This window comes from Bubalus bubalis, chromosome 5 (assembly GCF_019923935.1).
Source record: "Bubalus bubalis isolate 160015118507 breed Murrah chromosome 5, NDDB_SH_1, whole genome shotgun sequence".
In the NCBI taxonomy this organism is placed as follows: Eukaryota; Metazoa; Chordata; class Mammalia; order Artiodactyla; family Bovidae; genus Bubalus; species Bubalus bubalis.
The window spans coordinates 29,921,748-29,940,264 of NC_059161.1; the positions used below are offsets into that span (position 1 = coordinate 29,921,748).

Here is an 18,517-nt window from a genome sequence, read left to right on the forward strand (position 1 = left end):
AGGGCTGGGCCAGCTCAGGAGAAAACCCGAAAGGATCAGTGACATCAGGAGCAGGGGCCTGGACAGCAGTCCCACTCACACATCCAGGCTACCTGCTCTAGGTCAGGGGCTGCTCTGCGCGCTGTAGGGCATTTCACAGCATCCCCAGCCTCGTCCACTGTGACCCCACCATGACAACCAAAACTGTCTCCAAACGCGGCCAAATGTCCACTTAAGAACCACTGCTCTGGAGGAATGGTGAGGTTGTGCAGTCTGGAGCCCCTGGGCAGCCTGCCTTCTAGGGGTGCCCCAGCTGGCACCCCCCCAGCGTGGAGGAGGCGGGGGCCCTGCGGCACTCTGCCAGGTGGCTGCCTCCTGGCATCTGGGTCTGTGCCTCTTTGCACAGGCAGCCAGTTGCACCTCCGGCACTCACTGCCCCAGCCGAGCTTCTGACGGACAGAGGCCTTGTCTCCAGGCTCAGCATCTATTTCTCCCCCAGCAGTCAGGGAAGGGTGGGGTGAGCAGCGGGCAGCTCTGCAGCAGGGCTGGAAGGAAACACCGGGAGCAGCTGCTCAGCAGCCATGGGTATCAGCCAAGGGCGGCACTGGCAGATGGAGGCCCTGCTGAGCAGCCCGGTGGAGCTGGGGCCAGACTGACTACCAGAAGAGCCTGGTCCACTCCACCTCAGGGAGGCCCCACTGCCGAAGCCCTGGACCTGGGAGCCCTGCCCCACCCGCAGCTGAGGAAACTGAGAGGGAAGGATGCTTGTGTCCTGGTGCTCAGCAAAAACCCCTAGGGCTGCCAGGAGCCCAACCAGTGCCCCCTAGTGGTTACTGGTGGAAGCAGTCCTGTGCTCCCAAAGGCCTCAGGTCCCCTCAAAGTCAGGGCCAGCTTCACCTTCCTGACATCCAACATGTGCATTTGCTCCATGAGCCCATCCCACTGACAGGCAGGGACCCAGATGGGCCCCTTGGCTAGAAGCCTGCTCACCTGGCTGGCGGGCACACACAGGACAGGGCCCACCAGGCTCACTGAAGCACTGGAGTCATCAGTGCCCTTCCAGGGGAGCTTCTGGGAAGCCTGTGTCCAAGCACATCCCCTCCCTCCAGATCTGCAGGGAACCCAACCCAGGCCCCAGACACATCTCCATAGCCCTAGTGTGAAGCAGGACAGGGGCATCTCCAGGGCTCAGGAGAGGTGCACCTTCCCCTCCTTGCACATGGTAGTCAGGAGCAAGGCAGACACCTCACCTATGCTCACCTGAGCTCAGATTCTGACCAGGCTCCATGCCTGCAACCCAATCCCCCAAGCCTGGATATGAGAGGCCCAGGCTCCCCGCCTAATCCCCTACTATTAGACAAAACATGTTCCTCTCCACGCAAACAGAATCTGGAATCCCTTGGAGCAACTGGCTCATGATAAGGCTCCAGGCTTCCCCAGCTCCGTAAAGGGCCCCCTTTCAGCCAGTCCAACCCTGAACCTGCCAGAGCAGGCCATCCCTTCCTGATGAACCCCCCAAAGTGGCAGAGGCCAAGGAGCTCACAGCACGCTAGGGGTTCCCTGCTGTAGCTGAGCAAGACCTGCCCACCATCCCTGAGGACAGGCGCCTTTGCTTCCTCCCACCCGTCTGCCCAGTGAGGGCCTCCCTGACCCCTCAACTGTGCAAGTCCACTGTTTTGGTTTTTTTTTTTTCAATCATCAGGTCCTATAGCAACACACGAGCCACAGCTGGTTGATCCCAAAACCGAAGAAATGGAGTGCTGACTATAAGCTCTGCTCAGGTTTTCGACTCAAGAAGGATCAATGGTATACTCACTCTCTAACCCCCAGATGGTCCCCGTGCCATGCTCCCTGATTGTGTGCTCACCAGGGGCAGGGCTGTGACTCTTCACAGATGTTCCACAGTACTGGCTTTCCCTCCTGCAGCCAGGGCACCAGAACAGGGCCCGCTGGGGGAAGGGGCTCTCAATCTGCCCCAGTGGCCTTGGGCTCCTGTAATACCAGAAGCTGGTGCCAGCCTTCATCCCAGAACAGCTCACACCAAGCAGAAGGTCCCGGCCAGTAGGGACAGCCGAGTCCCCAGAGCATTTATTATCGCTGGGCATCAGCAGTCACGGGGGAGGGGGACAGAGACAGAAGACTCATTTGCCCTTCAGGTAGATCTTGGGGGTCTGCCAGCCTGGGGGGGCTTCCTTCAGGCCTGCCTTCTGCCAGATGCGCCTCAGGTCTCTCTCGAACTTCATCTGCGAGGGCAGAGGGAGTGACCACCAACAGGTCCGTGGCATAGCCACACACCCCAGCCACCCCACATAGTTACAGCCAAGGGCCATCCATGCTCACCTGCTTCCGTTTCAGACGTGCTTCCCTGACTTTCCGCCGCAGGAACCGGGTCCTCTTGACCAGCTTGCGGTACTTGTGATGATTCATCTTCCGCCGGCGAATCTTGAGCACATTTCTACACTGCATCTGGGGCGCATCACAGACATCCTTACCACCCTGCTCGACCCCTTCGCCCACCTGACTGGGCGGACACTCATAGAGTTGGGCTGGAGACACAGTCCCTGGGGCCCCAGTGTCCAGTCTGGGTAGGAGGTAGCGAATGGTCAGCCAGCTCTCCAGGGGGCTGATGGACATCTTCCTTGGGACCAGCATCTCCTCAAGTTCCATGTGGACCCGCCTGCCAGGGAGAGAGGCAACCCCACTTGGGCCTGTTGGCTTCGTGCTATAGCAAGGCCTGCAGGCATGCCTGCCCAGCACCCCTAAGACAGGCCAGGGTCCATTGCAGCCTGCAGGAGACAAGAGAGCACAGTTAATTACTGCTCATGGGGCTACACGACCTACACAGCCATGGGGCCTGTGGAGCAGAACCCCCTGAAGCCCTGCTGACATTCTCAGGCCAAGACTCACCTTCTGTGACATCTGGATGTCCACAGGGTTGTCTGTTCTCATCCATCAGAGGGCAGACAGAATGAAAACTACAAGCACGGAAAACTAACCAAACTGATCACATGGATCACAGACTTGGCTAATGCAGTGAAACTATGAGCCATGCCGTGTAGGGCCACCCAAGATGGACGGGTCATGGTAGAGAGTTCTGACAAAACATGGTCACTGAAGGGAATGGCAAACTACTTCAGTATTCTTGCCTTGAGAACCCCATGAACAGTATGAAAAGACAAAAAGATATGACACTGAAAAATGAACTCCCCAGGTCAGAAGTTGCCTGATATGCTACTGGAGAAAAGCAGAGAAAAAGCTCCAGAAGGAATGAAGAAGCTAAGCCAAAGTGGAAACAACGCCCAGGTGTGGATATATCTGGTGATGAAGGTTAAAGTCCAATGCTATAAAGAACAATACTGCATAGGAACCTGGAATATTAGGTCCATGAATCAAAGTAAATTGGAAGTGGTCAAACAGGAGATGGCAAGAGTGAACACTGACATTTTAGGAATCAGTGAACGAAAATAGACCAGAATAGGAGAATTTAATTCAGATGACCATTATTTCTACCACTGTGGGCAAGAATCCCTTAAAAGAAATGGAATAGCCCTCACAGTCAACAAAAGAGTCTGAAATGCAGTACTTGGATACAATCTCAAAAATGAAAGAATGATCTCTGTTTGTTTCCAAGGCAAACCATTCAGTATCATAGTAATCCAAGTCTATGTCCCAACCAGTAATGCCAAAGAAGCTGAAGTTGAATGGTTCTACGAAGACCCACATGATCTTCTAGAACTAACAACAAAAAAAGATGTCCTTTTCATCATAGGAGACTGGAATGCAAAAGTAGGAAGTCAAGAGATACCTGAAGTAACAAGCAAGTGTGGCCTTGGAGTACAAAATAAAGCAGGGCAAAGGCTAATAGAGTTCTGCCAAGAGAACACACTGATCATAGCAAACACCCTCATCCAACAACACAAGAGATGACTCTACACATGGACATCACCAGATGGTCTATACCGAAATCAGACTGATTATATTATTTGCAGCCGAAGATGGAGTAGTTCTATGCAGTCAGTAAAAACAAGACTGGGAAATGACTGTGGCTCAGATCACGAACTCCTTATTGCCAAATTCAGACTTAAATGGAAAATAGTAGGGAAAACCACTAGACTATTCAGGTATGACCTAAATCAAATCCCTTATGATCATACAATGGAAGTGACAAATAGACTCAAGGAATTAGAGTTGATAGAGTGTTTGAAAAACTATGGACAGAGGTTCATAACACTGTACAGAAGACAGTGATCAAGACCATCCCCAGGAAAAGAAATGCAAAAAAGCAAATGGTTGTCTGAGGAGGCCTTGCAAATAGCTACGAAAAGAAGAGAAGTGAAGGGCAAAGGAGAAAAGGAAAGATATACCCATCTGATAATGCAGAGTTCCAAAAAATAGCAACGAGATATAAGAAAACCTACCTCAGTGATCAATGCAAAGAAATAGAGGAAAGCAATAGAATGAGAAAAACTAGAGAACTCTTCAAGAAAATTAGAGATACCAAAGGAACATTTCATGCAAAGATAGGCACAGTAAAGGACAGAAATGGTATGGACCTAGCAAAAGCAGAAGATATTAAGAAGAGGTGGCAAGAATACCCAGAAGAACTATACAAAAGAGACCTTCAGTCAGTTTAGTTCAGTCGCTCACTTGTGTTCGACTCTTTGCGACCCATGTCCATCACCAACTCCCGGAGCTTGCTCAAACTCATATCCATCAAGTCGGTGATGCCATCCAACCATCTCATCTTCTGTCATCCCCTTCTCCTCTTGCCTTCCATCTTTCCCAGCATCGGGGTCTTTTCCAATGAGTCAGTTCTTCACATCAGGTGGTCAAAGTGTTGGAGCTTCAGCTTCAGCATCAGTCCTTTCAATGAATATTCCCGACTGATTTCCTTTAGGATGAACTGGTTGGATCTCCTTGCTGTCCAAGGGACTCTGAAGAGTCTTCTCCAACACCACAGTTCAAAAGCATCAATTCTTCAGCATTCAACTTTCTTTATAGTCCAACTCTCATATCCCTACATGACTACTGGAAAAACCATAGCTTTGACTAGATGGACCTTTGTCGGCAAAGTAATGCCTCTGTTTTTTAATACGCTGTCCAGGTTTGTCATAGCTTTTATTTCAAGGAGCAAGTGTCTAAATTTCATGGTTGCAGTCACCCTCTGCAGTGATTTTGGAGCCCAAGAAAATAAAGTCTGTCACCGTTTCCATTGTTTCCCCATCTATTTGCCATGAAGTGATGGAACCAGATGCCATGATCTTCATTTTTTGAATGCTGAGTTTTAAGTGAACTTTTTCACTCTCTTCTTTCACTTTCATCAAGAGGCTCTTTAGTTCTTCGCTTTCTGCCATAAAGGTGGTGTCATCTGCATATCTAAGAGTACTGATATTTCTTACGGGAATCTTGATTCCAGCTTGTGCTTCATCCAGCTCAGCATTCTGCATGATGTACTCTGCACACCTTGACAGCGTATTAAAAAGCAGAGACATTACTTTGCCAACAAAGGTTTGTCTAGTCAAAACTATGGTTTTTCCAGTAGTAATGTATGGATGTGAGATATGGACCATAAAGAAGGCTGAGTGCCGAAGAACTGATGCTATTGAACTGTGGTGCTGGAGAAGACTCTTGAGAGTCCCTTGGACTGCAAGGAGATCAAACCAGTCAATCCTAAAGAAAATTCTGGAAGGACTGATGCTGAAGCTCCAATGTTTTGGCCACCTGATGCAAAAAGTCGACTCACTGGAAAAGATCTCGATGCTGGGAAAGACTGAAAACAGAAGAGGATGACAGAGAAAAAGATGGTTGGCTGGCCTACCGACATGAGTTTGAGCAAGCTCCGGGAGATGGTGAAGGACAGGGAAGCCTGGCGTGCTGCAGTCCATGGGGGTCACAAAGAGTCCGACAGGACTGAGCGACTGAACAGGGTTGTTTGTGTGGCCTGGCCCCGCCACCAGGTGGTGAGGAAGAGCAGTGCAGGTCACCGAGTTGCTAACTCCACACTCCTAACCCAGATGTGTATCCCGACCATCTCCCCCACAGGGCTTCTTACCTGCCCTGGGAACAGCCCTGAGCAGCTGGGAAGTCAGGCGCATCAGAAACATGGTCTGTGCTTGGCTGTGGCCCCAGGCGATCAGCGGAGCTGGAACACAGGTGTGCGCCGAGGTCACTCTGGGGGCTCTGGTCTCGTTCCGATTCCCGCACCCGGTCTCCCTCGCCACCCTCTCCCACCACGAGGATGCCACTTCGAGTACAGCTTCCTCCCTCAAAACCTCTGCCTCCGAGGGCCCCCAGCTGAGCGACTCTGGGAAGGTACTGGCCCTCCCTGAGCCTCAGCTTCACCCTGGGTCTCCCACCTCTCAGGTTGTGTCTACGATCGGGTCTCGGTCCCCGAGTCCCACCCAGCCGCGGCCTCCAGGGCTGTCCCTGGAGCCCGCTCGCCGCGTCCTCACACAGACCCTCCCCAGACGCCGCAAGGAGGTTCAACAAACCAAACCTTCGCCTCGCTCAAGCACTTCCGGTTCTTTCCTAAGGCCGCCCCAGCCCGAGCGCGGCCGCCCGCGTGTTTCTACGCCCAGCGCCCCCTAGCGCCCCAAGGCACCCTACTCCCAATCAGCGCAGGCCCTGCCGGACCCAGAAAGCGACGGTTTCCGGCCGGAGGAACCGCTCCCACCCCCCACCCCCACGCCCCCATGCCCAGCCCCTCCCACAGCTCTCCGACTCCGCCTGTCCCTCGCGGAGGCTAGAAAACTACACTTCTCACAATCCCAAGCGTGTTCCCTCTGCGCCTGCGTGTCTCGAACTCTGGTCGCTCCCCGACAGTCAAGGGTCAGTCGTCCCAGGAGGCCGGAAATGGCGTTTTCCCAGCGACGGAGATGTTGAGAGGGCGACGGAAGTGGCCCTAACTATTGCAGATGCTGGGGCGGGAGCCGGACTCGGAGCAACTCGTCTTGAGGGGCGTCGTCTTCACCCCCGAACCCGCTTCTTGGGGTGGGGAAGGTGGTAGACAGGTGCGAGGTGTTGGGCTAGATCCGGGGCGCCGTCAGGAGTGACTTGGATATCTAGGACCCGCCACCCCTCCACTTTGGCTTGCAGCCTCCGCTCTGCCAGTCTGGATAAGCGAAGAACGTCTCGCATGTACCGTGGGATGGATAATACGACGCTTTTTGCATGGGTGGAGTGTATATTCCTTCCTTAAAGCAAACAAGCTCCCATGTTGTGTCCATGAGAAGTTTGTCTGAAAACCAGAAGCAGCATGGGGTTGAGCTAAGACCCAGTGTTGTTCCTCAGGGTAAGGGGCTCAGAGGGCCCACTTAACCCGTGTAACGCAGAAAGGGTCTGTTGTCCTGAGGTTGGCTAGGATGGACAGGATCCCCAGAATGGACCTGAAGGAACTCCTGCTGGGACAAGGACGTGGGGAGTCTCTTTGGTCCTCCTCTGAGGCTTGCCCTGTAGGAGGGTCTTCCAGCGAGTCTTAGTATGAAATGGCCAGGCCTAGCCACCCCCAGGCCCCAACTTAGCTAAGCAGAGAATGGAGGATAGGCCAATGGGACGGCAAAACTGCAGGATCTGGGCCCAGCTCTATAACTGAGTCTCCAGAGGATGTACCCTTCAACCTGAGGGGCAGCTTCTGGTTACCAGGTTGAAAGGTCTCTAAACCCATCCAGGAGCCTCTCTCTCAGCCTCCACAGGCTTTTATGGTTTGGTTCTAAGAGTGAGCCACCTGGACCCTGGAAGCTGACCTTGCTGCTTTCATACCTTGGCTGTACTGACTTCAGGCACCTTTCTCCAGGCCACTGGCACCAGGAAGGGTGTGCCTTCCACCCATGAAGAAGTGCTGGTCTGGAGAGAGCCAACACAGGGCATAGACACGCCCCCGAGTGCCTCTGATCTGCACAGAGTGCACACAGCACTTGGAGACAGCCCTGACCCACCCTGCTCACTGGCACCACCGAGGTGTCCTCACCCACGACCACAGAGGACCCCTCTAGGGTGATGCTCTTTGTCCTTTGCAAACCCTCCATTTACCATGCTGGCAGCAGACAGCTCAGAGCCTCACAAGCCCTCAGAGAGGAACAGATGCACAGAATTCAGTACAAAACCCAACACAGTAATGAGATCAGAGAGGGGAGCGCAGACACATTGCTAGATGGGTGCTGCAGGCTGTGCAGGGGAGCAAACAATGAGAATGACAAACGACAAGCCCTTTAACTTTCCAAATGTCCTGAGTAGAGAGAATTGTTTATTTAATAACGTAAAATGCATATATAGGAAACTTCTCTAGAAGCTGGTGGCCTGCACTCAGCATCACACAGATAAAAATATACGACTCTCAACACAGATCTAAATACCTTCACATTTTAAAAATCAGAATTCTCTACACGTTTTAAGCTGACAGTTCAAGTTCTCAGTTTTCATATATAGCTTTAACTCGTATTAAACACATGTTTATTTACAACGTGGACAGAGTAAGGGGCTATTAAGGCCATTTTCTCATCGTGAAAACACTGCAAAATACATACATAGTATAACCTAATATAGGCAAAGGTTCGAAGTCATTTTCTTGGTTTGACGTAATTAAGTATGGGTTCGGGGGTGAACAGACAGCCTGTCGTAGCACCAAACCCCGCTGCTGGAACATGTGCCCCGCCTTTGCATCTAGCAGGGCTGCTGCTGAGGCACTGGGCAAGAGCTGGGGGCTGGGCCCGGGCCAGACGAATGGGCATCTTGCCAGCCTCTCCATGCCATCTCCAAATTCATCACACGGTCCAGAGTCAACAACTATATCCATAAAGAGTCACGCCCCAGGGCCAGCAGCTGAGGTGTCCACACCAAGGGCCAAAGCACCGTCCTGTGGGGACCCCACCCCTCACCTCCGGTGCCTGCTGTGCCCAGGGTGGTCCCGCTCATAGCGATGGCCTGTTCGCTCATAAGACCGAGAACGCTCCCGTCGCTGTTCTCTATAGTAATGACTTTTTTTCTTGTATTTTCCAGAAGTATCCGCCCGCTCCCGTGAGCGGCTCCGAGAGCGGGAGGAGCTCCGGCTCCGGGACTTGTGTGGCTTCTGGGCAGAGTACTTGCAGTCCTTGGATCTTCGGTAGCTCCGCACCTTGGAGCCTTTGTAGGGGGCGCCCCGGTGGGCCTGACGTGGTGGGGAGTCACTCCGGCTCCGAGAGCGGCTCTGCGACTTGGACCCACCAGATGTGGAGCCACTGTCACTTTTCCTGTGAAGGAGACCACCAGGCGGGTGGGTAACCACCCATCCTGACCACTTCAGAGTCAGGAGCAACTGTCCCCAAGGAAAGGCCACACCGCTTCCCCAGGAAACATCCCGGTGCCTGCTGCAGCCCCGTGCACCCAAGCAGCACGCACCTTCTCTTAGGGGACGCGGAACGTGACGGGGACCTTGAGTAGCTCTGCTCGTGACTCCCGCTCCGACTTCGACTCCCCTGCCCCTTTGGCAAGCTGAGAATAGGGCAGAGAATAGTTAAGACCTCAAGTCTCTCTAGCCGACCCCAGTGCCATCTGGGCATGTGGCTACTCACCCATTCACCGGACTGTCCACCTTGGATTTCTTCACACCCTCCACTTTCCTTTTGGTGTTCTTCACGGAGAGTGGGGAAGGCTTGTTTCCTTTGCCTTCTTTGGGGGATTCCACTAGAATCAATCACAAGAAGTTACAACTCAACAACTGCTCTGGTGAGAAACAGGAATGCCGAGCAAGGTGAGGCCACTTCCAAGGGACTGCTGCTGCCAACTCTTGACTTCTGGCTCCCAGCCCAGTTCAGGACCTCCAGATGCAGGAAGACCATCTGTCTCACTCGCCAGGCCTCCGGGACTGGGGACAGGCATCATGCTTAACTCTAGGATCTGACAACAGGATCCACTCCTCCAGATTTATGAGACTTTCATCAAGGCAAACTACTTGGGTGGGCTGGGTAATGAGAGCCATTTCAGGAGCCTGTCCATACCCCTTACTAATGAAAACACAAGAACAGACTTCATAGGTGTTCCGTTCTCACTTCAAAGATTGCCTCTTGTTTGCTGGGGACTCTGGAGCCCTCAGGAGTGCTCAGACTAGCTGCAGATGTGATCCGAGAGAACTCGGGGTGAAAGGGCTGCCCCTGAGAGGAGACGCTTACCAGGCTTGGGGGCAGGCGAGAACCGCGATGCACTGTCCAGCACCTGGGTGCTGCCGGGCAGCAGGCCCTTGGCCTGTGCCTTTGCCTCATCGAGGGCGTGTCTGCGCTTCTCCACTTCACTCTCCAGGTGAGTCAGATCAACCTAGAAAAGCCAGAGTGCATGATTCAGACCAGATGCTTCCAGTTAAACACAGGTGCACAGGTTACATGAAAAGACACAGAACCTTTTTCCGAGTATACAGCTGCAGGATTTTTAAGCAGATTTCTTGAATTTCTTCTTCAGTTGCTCCAAACAAAAGAAACCAATGGGGACGATTGGGTAAAGCGATCTGTAAACACAGAGGCCATCATCATTAACCATTCTTCATAGCCAACAAGATTCTCAGGGAAATAAAAACAAGCCTGATGGTCACCAACGAGTAGGCTTTTTACTGATGCCAATAAACATAACTTGAAGCATAGTGCACAGTTTACTGGGGCTGGTGACTCCCCAGGTGGCCCTGCACTGACCTCCAGCGTCCGGGCAGCGAGATAGATGCAGGCACAGGCGATGCTCTCAGGCTGGAACCTCACAAAAACATCTGTGCGAAGGCTGTCATTCATGTAGTTCCTGAAAACCAAACACAGGAAGAACTGAAACCCCTGGGCACGCACATGACACCCGTCTGCACTGTCAAGGTCAAGTCACTACTCCACTAACTAGTCTACGACCAGGACTTAAGAGCTAGACAGTCCTGTGATTCTCACAAGTTCATGGAGAAACGTCCCAGCTGCTTTTTCTGAATACAGGATAGGAAGATAGGGAAACTACTGAAAAAAATCTTTTAAAGCTGGCTGAATGTCAGAGAGTACATGTTGCTATGAAAGAGAACCAACTTTAACTTTACTTTTCCCTCTCAACCTTTGGCCTGCTCTCATGCAAAACACAGTGCCTCAGAAAGATGTCTACTGTGGCAGTTCAACATATTTGATTAAGAAAATTTAAATGCTCAAAATCCATAGTGCAGAGAAACATGCAAACTCAAATGAACGGGCTGAGCACAAAGCCTGCGAAGGCCTTTCTGAGACAAGTCGTCCTCTTGCGCTCCTTTTCCGGGAAGAGGTGCTCGCAGCGTGGCTTCTTCCACACGGGAGTCCACTTGACAAGGGGGAAAAACTCCCTTGGGTGCATGGGAACGTCATGCAGAGGGCTCAGTGCCCAAAGGGAAATCCTCTTCTCAGGCTTATCAAAGAACCGTTTCCAAATTGTCCCATTTCAATAAGGAGTCTTAAAATGAACATTCATAAAATCAGATAAAAGCAACAAAATACTACAAGTTTCATCACAATCAGTACATTTTTAACAGCTATCATATTAGAAGATATAAAAATACAAAACATTTGCATTTCTTCAAAGGTTAGAATTCTAATGCTGGCTACATTTTCAGCAATTTCATTTAGATACGTTTCTCTAAGATTTAAAAAACCAAAAGTCAAACCTCACATTAATTTTATCAATATTGCAAAAACACAAGAAAACAGAAAATACTGCAGAGATTCATTGCACAAGAGAACAGGTGAACAGGTCATACATTCATTGCTTCTAACATACCCCAGTGACAGCAGGCTACACCCACAAGGGCAGCCAAGTCATGCTGGGGCCTAACTGATGCACCCCCCACCCTGGTTATCTCTGCCCCAAATCCTGGAGAAGGTGACCTACGAACCCATGGAGAGCTTTCTCAGTGATAAATTCTACATCTGCCCACTAGGAGCACCTGGCTCTCAAGATCTCGCTCCAGGTACCCAGAAGGGACCAAAAAAAACCTCGTGTGATGGAGCCAAAGCCGTATGTCCCGAGAGTTGCAAGTAAACAAACATTTAATAAATACAACCATCAGTAACTATTTTGGTTCTAATAAAAAAACATTTAGTACTCAGTTATAACATTATTAAACCATTAACTTTTATGTCCTTAAAAAAAAAGGTCCTCAAAACATATATTTAAAGTTACTATTTTTAAAATAGTTACAATATAAACAGTGTCCATGGAATGATTTAAAGATGCACACCTTTTGCAAAAATGTGTCAACCCTTAGCTGCTGAAAAGAGCAACTTCAGGACTTCCAGAAATAAATACCACCACCCACACTACAGTCTCAACTCCCACCAGCCAGTTTTCACAGCATCCCCTAGTTTGCTTTTTTTAAGAGAAAGGTACTGCATCTTTATTGCACAGGTAGAGCAGTTTCAAATGGACAAAATTCAAGTCAAGACAGTTATCAACTCTAATCAATACAATTACCAAGCACGACAGAGGATTAACAAGAAGCACAACCGTCAGAGAACCACAGCAGCAGTGGGCCAGCACTAGACTATCGTGCGCATACCACCATCTAGAGCCAGCCTTCGGTGGAGAGCCTGCACGGGGTTGGCTGAGGACGGCCGCTGTCCCCGCACCGAAGCGCTTGGACAGGAGAGGAGAAGTCTTAGTCACTTACCCTCAGAGGCTACCCTTTGATTGAAAGAGTACAGAAAAGAAAAGTCAAAATAGGTTCTCCATTAGCACAGCACAGCACCAGACAATTCAGGCAGCAAAAACATGACCCTTACAGACCTAACTCTATGGGAAAGCACCCAGCACTGAACCGTTACTTCAGGCTTCACTTCTAGTATATTAGCACATTGTTAAAATCAGTCCCCAAATTGTAGGAAGGCCCTACACCCCCTCTTCCTCCCATACAATTTGCTTAATTGAGGCAGTGAGAAGCAAGTTCACATTAAATATAAAACCACTAAGTCCACACTGCCAGCTGTGGGAAAGATCCTGACGTGCCTAGTCAACAGCCCCCAAAGGGAAGCCCGCTGACTGCTCTCCTGGGGGGGTGGGAGGGGAAGGGTCACCTTACCGTTCCACCAGTGCCTGATATTTTGGGAATCTGGTTGGAATTTACATGGCAGGAACACTGGGCACTTGGACAATTCCAGCCCACAACCAAGTCATGGGACCGACTACCCACTGCCCAGGTGCCTCAAATCAACATACTCCTGCACTGCCCTGCCTGGTCTCATATAACAAGGAAGGTCAACTCACCATGAAGTCTGGACCAGGTGTTGGTTACGCTCACACTCTAACACCTGAAGGTACATAACGATTATCTGGAAGATACGGGTTAGGCAGTTATTACCGAGAACCTTGAGAACCCAGAATTCAGATCTTGAGGGTGTCCATGCAGCAAACAAGAGCCTCGTGCTAGATCCCAGGGCTGGCTCCCGTCACACGCCCGGTGCACAGTTCAGCTGGAGGGGAGTTTTTGCTGACGTGCCTGCTCCCTGCTTTTGAGCCAGGCACCAGGGAAGCGTGGGAGGACCTAGCTATGCTGAGCTGCTCACGGCTGCGGCTCAGGCTCATTCTCATCTTCGACACATTCTCCACGAGTGAGAGTAGCCTGCCCGGAACGTTTCTGTACCCCAGCCGCTAACTTATACAAGGCATGGCATGAGAATACTTTCAGCAAATGAAGAAAAAGGTCTTAAATCTATGGTGAGTAATTAACCAAGATTCTGAATTAAAGCCAGAAAGTCACACAAATGAGAAAGAAGCTATGAGGAAACCCCCAATAAAAAGGGGACATAGAGAGAGGAAAACAGCACTCTGTGTTTGAGGGGAACACGGAAGATATGTGTGCTATCATATGCTCAACTGATACACGCTGTAAAACTGTCTTCCTTCACTTCCAAATAAACAGTTCAGAATTCTTCCAATTCCCCCGTAAAAGAAAAGAAAGTTATTACTTAAGCAGCTTTAGAAAATCAGCTGAGAAAGAAACAGTAAACTGACAGATTTCGTTCTTACAAGTTCTCATCACTATTTCTGAAAGCTCAAACTCAAAAGAGAGAACTTCCACCTCTTAAAATATACTATTAAAATTAACATAATACGAGAAGACTGATGACAAAACGGTTATCTTTCAGAGTACAGGTATAAACTGGAAAACCAAATCAGGGACACATTTAATCCTTTGGGGTTCCCAATCTGGGTGGGAATGCAGCAGTCACTTTAGTGGGCTCACGTGGCAACTGGGCCTCATACCCACCTTGTGAGGGTGCTTCACGTGGACGCAGAAACCCAGCTCCTTGAGAACTCGCCTTTCCGCCTTTATAATTTGATTCTTTAAGTTAACGTAATCTTGATCCAAGAGGAGAGGCACAGGTTTTCTACAAAGACAAAACACACAATCTGCATAAGAGTCAAACAAAACAGAGTCTATCAAATCCCACAGTGACAATCTACCATACACACAACACAGATGGAGTCAGGAAGTTCACTTCCTTTAACAAAACCACGAAGTCTTCCTCAAACCCCATGCTAATCTACTTATGCCTCAATAACCCTCTCCCTGTTTTCCTTACAGACAATAAACGTGGACTGAAGAGTGGAGGGTCTCACCATCTCATCGCACAAAGACTGCACATCCTTTGTTGGGCTCAAGACATAAGCAGATGCACTGTGGATGAATGGAAATCGAAAGAACCCACAGAAGCACGATGCTTTAACAGCCAAAACTGTTTCACAAAGGACCTCCATTACCTGGAGCATTGGAAAGCCTGAGCCAAGGATGCTTCTAAATACCCTACAATACACAGGAAAGTACCCACAACAAAGACTCATCCAGCCCAAAATGAAAACAGTGCTGAGGTTTAGAACCGGCTCCAGAGCATCCAGGCTGACCAAACAGCCTCTTGGGCAACCAGGAAACTGATGTCAGCCAGACAGCAGCCACAGTCCCCTTCCTGCCGACAGTGGTTCCTTCACTGATTAACAGTATCTGAAGGGTACCTCCCAGCTGCCAGGCCTCCTTCCGGGCACAAGTGTAAAACCTCACACCCTAAATTTTGTCCCAGAAACTAGTGTAACAATAACTGCGAAAACACGGAGGCGGATATCTTATGACAGCGCTGATGGACTCACTTTTTCTCTCGCAGTTGTCGAAGGCGATGAAACACGTTGATGACGTCCCGTATTCGCCTTGGAGCCTCTTCTATCTTGGAGGCCAGGTGAACACAGGCCATTGACACGTGCTGAAATGTAAGCGACGGGACAGAGGTTCGTTCCAAGGACCAGTCTCCAACAGCTGAAGAAAGGCGGTTAAGAGCAGAGGAGATACACCAGGAGAAAAAGGCCACTTGGGAGAGACCCCTCTATAGCAGGGAGCTTCCAACACACCCCGCCCCCAATACAGCGAGCACTACAATTGCCAAGACCAGTACTCCTTTCTCTGAGCGATCGGCAACACCACAAACCCAGATTTCCTGTCAACACGTTTCTGTGGGGAAGAAAGACGGGAAATCTCACCTCCATGGAATGCTTCACAAAGGACTTAGTGTAGAAGAACCGCTGGAACAACACCTGCCCGGTAGCCATGGCCACCTGCACAAGAGAAGGATTCCATCCTTTTCAATTGCCCACTTCAAGGGTCTCAAATTAAACCATTGGGTTTCGCGAAACTCCTGATAAAGAACCAGAACCTAAAACGTTTTCTGCATCCACAAAGGTTCTTCGCATCCCGCTACCTCGCCTCCTTTATCACCTCTGGTGGGCTGCAGCAGGGGCGCTGCAGAGGCGCTCCGGCCTTGGGTAGGCGCTGGGTCCAGGTCCCGGGCGGGGACACGGAACGGGGTGGGGGCTGAGTTCTCGGTGGGAATAAGGAGAGTGATCCGAGCAGGGTACCAGACGTCAGTTAGAAGTGGGGTTGGGATCCGGGTAGGGGGTCATTGCTGGGCCCGGATTCCGGGCAGGGACACGAAGCGAGCTCCGGGTCCGATTCCGGCCCCGCCGCCAACAAAGGGCCTGGTAACCTTCCCGGAGCGGGCGCGGCGGTTACCTCGGCCCGAGGCTCGCGGCAGCTCCCTCACCTGCGGCAGGCGGAGCAGGATGCCGGCCGCCTGGATGAGCTCGCAGCCCACCACGCGAAGGTCGGTTTCCGTGTCGGTGTCGAGGCCACTCGACATGGACGGCGTAAAGCGGAGCTTGTCGTCGGGCAGAAGGCAGTTCTCCAAAGTGATGAGCACCCCGGAGTACAACCGGTCCCCGATCAGCACCCCCTGTGACGCGGGGGCTGTGCCTCCGGAGCCCGGCGTGCCAGCCGCTACCGCGGGGGCCGTCGACCCTGGAGTCCCGGCCCCGGCCGCCGCCGCCATTTTGTGCAGCCGACTCTCTCTCTGGCTCCTTCCCGGCAGGGCGGCTCCTCCCGACGCTCTACGACCGCGACCGCCCCGCCCCGCCGCGTGCCATTGGTTCGACTGGCGCGCGGCTCGGGGTTCCCTTGTCCCGATTGGCTCTGATGCCTGTCCGTCAGCGGCGATACCGAAGACGCAACTCAGCGCGGGTGGGGAAACGGGCTCGTTACCCAGTAGGCCCTGAGGCGCCCTGGCGAGACCGTCGTCTCGATCCCGACCCGGAAGTAGTCGCAGGGGCCGGCTCCCGGCGACTTTCCGGGTCTAACCGTTCGGGCGTGCCCATAGGATCCGCGCAGAGACCCGGGAGCTCGCGAAGTTCCCACCGCAGCCCCAGGCTTCCTAGGGGTCAAGCGGGTGCCGAGGGAGGCAGAAGGGGCCCGAGGGCAGCCCCTGGTAAGCGGAGCCAGGCGAGATGCCCCTTGCCGCGAAGGCCCGCGGGGCGGGGGCGGGAGGCAGCTCTCCTTGCGTCTTTCGGGCGGGTGGTCCGGGCTTGAGTGGAGCTGGCAGACGTCTCCGAGGCCTCCGACCTTAAAGGATGGGCGCATGCGTGATAAGTTTTCCCAGCCCGCGGCCAGCAGCGAGATGCTGTTTCCCTAGTTAATTTGTGGCCGCCGGCACGGTGTTTACTGAGTAGAGGTTTTGGAGTACAGGTATTAACGCCAGACTCCCAAAGATCTCGCCTTCAGAATTGAGTCGAGAGAGAAGAGAGATGGTAGCTGGAAACGTTTAATTCGATGTTCCTACAAAGCACAGCAACTGCAAAGAGGCATGAAACATGAGTTCCCCCGAGGCTGGCAGAAGAGCCAGGCTGCGATGCGGGGGTAGGAGGGCGCGGGCAGCACGGGAAGGGCTTGGACTTTTGTCTTACCAATAGCGGGGAGCAGTCCGGGGGTTTGACCCTCCATTTCTCATTGGTTGCACCAGGCGCTCTCAGGATTAGTGACTGCCAGCTTCTGGTGGGCGGTGGGGGTGGTGGTGCGGGTATGTGTGCCAGAACAGCCCACAGTTGTCTGCCTTCCTTTATCAAGATGAACAAAGGCAGCTCCTCCATAACAGTGCCTGTTACACAGAACTTCGTCCCCACGCCAGAGAGCTCCCTGTATCCACCCTGTTGTCTTTCAAGAGCTGTTTACTGACGAGGTATGGAGTCAGGCACCGCATACTGTGTGGCAGAACAGGACTCAGCTCTCTGCCTTCCAGTATTTAGTCTAGTGGCCATCACTGAATATAACTAGGGCTACAGGAGGCTTCCTGTTAGGAAGCCAGTGCAGTAATTGCAGCCGTAAGAGATACTTGCCCACATGATGGAGGGAAGTGGGCATTGTAAAGGTTGCTAGGCAGTGGCTGGCCAGGATTTGATTGGCCCCTTGTTGAGTTGGAGGTGGGTGTGTCTGAGGAAGGAGTGGCTTCCAAGGGTTGGCTGGCAAAGGATGGTGTTGCACAGGACCCAGTGTGGGAATTTTGGGGTGAGGGCAGGTAAGCGTAGGAGTCCGGAGACAGTGACTACTATAGTGGGCCTGAAGAGCTCTCCTAGAGCAGAGGGTATGAGGGTGAGGTCAGAGTCCTGGAGGGTAGTGAGCCTGAGGTGGGGAGAGAGTGTATGTCACCCAGGGCTGACAGTGTCCCTAGATTGGGGGACTAGGAGATGGTTTTGGTGCGAGCTGTCAGGGAGTGGTGGGGCTGACCAGAGACCCAGTGACAGGCCAGAGCTAGAGGGCTCAGCAGATGAGGCTCCCACAGAGGACCAGAAGAAGGCCCTGTTACTAAGCATGAGGGGAGACACCTCTGCATGGCTGTGGTCAAAAGAGGTGGACAGGGCTGACCTGTGAAGCAGCCTCCATCAGCAGAGATTTCTGGCTTGATTCTGGAACTAATGAAGTCAAGTATTTGGGTGAGAGACCAGAACCCTTACATTAAGGCTCCCCATGTGATCTGATGGTCACTCCACCTGTGGAGCCTAAGGTGAGCCTGGGATCAGGAGAACCACCCTGCCTGCTGCCACTGCTGGTCTACAGTGAGGGAAACCAGCTGCTGCTCAGTGGCTGAAGAGTTGAGCCAGGAGTCCCTACTGGAAACCAAAATGGGGTTGGGGGGCACTATAGCAAGGCCAGGGTCAGGCCTGGTGCACACCCCCAGCCTTCAGGAGAATCTAAGGTTCCCAGGGGAAGCCTCATCCT

General features: G+C 52.1%; 3 protein-coding genes across 12 annotated transcripts; all 3 read right to left on the bottom strand.

Annotated features, from left to right (window-relative positions):
• Positions 1 to 2,031: 2,031 nt before the first annotated feature.
• On the bottom strand, positions 2,032 to 6,761 carry AURKAIP1 (aurora kinase A interacting protein 1). Of its 5 annotated transcripts, none has more exons than XM_045165920.1 (4): positions 6,743 to 6,761; positions 6,032 to 6,121; positions 2,320 to 2,765; positions 2,032 to 2,222 (listed from the first exon to the last, which is right to left on the bottom strand). In XM_045165920.1, exons 2-4 carry the CDS (start codon positions 6,081 to 6,083, stop codon positions 2,121 to 2,123), a joined length of 600 nt encoding a protein of 199 aa, XP_045021855.1. In that variant the 5' UTR covers positions 6,084 to 6,121; positions 6,743 to 6,761; the 3' UTR covers positions 2,032 to 2,120. The 5 variants fall into 5 exon arrangements, with proteins under 5 accessions (XP_045021855.1, XP_045021851.1, XP_045021854.1 ...); XM_045165916.1 differs by lacking the exon at positions 6,743 to 6,761 and adding an exon at positions 6,476 to 6,624; XM_045165919.1 differs by lacking the exon at positions 6,743 to 6,761 and adding an exon at positions 6,471 to 6,489.
• Positions 6,762 to 8,185: 1,424 nt separating this feature from the next.
• CCNL2 (cyclin L2) lies at positions 8,186 to 16,473 on the bottom strand. Of its 6 annotated transcripts, none has more exons than XM_045165910.1 (11): positions 16,017 to 16,473; positions 15,457 to 15,531; positions 15,073 to 15,182; positions 14,198 to 14,318; positions 13,195 to 13,259; positions 10,632 to 10,731; positions 10,346 to 10,450; positions 10,122 to 10,263; positions 9,525 to 9,636; positions 9,352 to 9,444; positions 8,186 to 9,203 (listed from the first exon to the last, which is right to left on the bottom strand). In XM_045165910.1, the coding sequence occupies exons 1-11, from the start codon at positions 16,299 to 16,301 to the stop codon at positions 8,849 to 8,851; spliced, it is 1,563 nt and encodes a 520-aa protein (XP_045021845.1). In that variant the 5' UTR covers positions 16,302 to 16,473; the 3' UTR covers positions 8,186 to 8,848. The 6 variants fall into 6 exon arrangements, with proteins under 6 accessions (XP_045021845.1, XP_045021846.1, XP_045021848.1 ...); XM_045165911.1 differs by having other exon boundaries at positions 15,986 to 16,121; XM_045165913.1 differs by lacking the exons at positions 14,198 to 14,318; positions 15,073 to 15,182; positions 15,457 to 15,531; positions 16,017 to 16,473 and adding an exon at positions 12,602 to 12,615 and having other exon boundaries at positions 13,195 to 13,248.
• On the bottom strand, positions 16,361 to 18,429 carry LOC123465850 (serine/arginine repetitive matrix protein 1-like). The gene is made up of 2 exons (XM_045165922.1): positions 17,209 to 18,429; positions 16,361 to 16,867 (listed from the first exon to the last, which is right to left on the bottom strand). The coding sequence occupies exons 1-2, from the start codon at positions 17,389 to 17,391 to the stop codon at positions 16,481 to 16,483; spliced, it is 570 nt and encodes a 189-aa protein (XP_045021857.1). The 5' UTR covers positions 17,392 to 18,429; the 3' UTR covers positions 16,361 to 16,480.
• Positions 18,430 to 18,517: the final 88 nt, after the last annotated feature.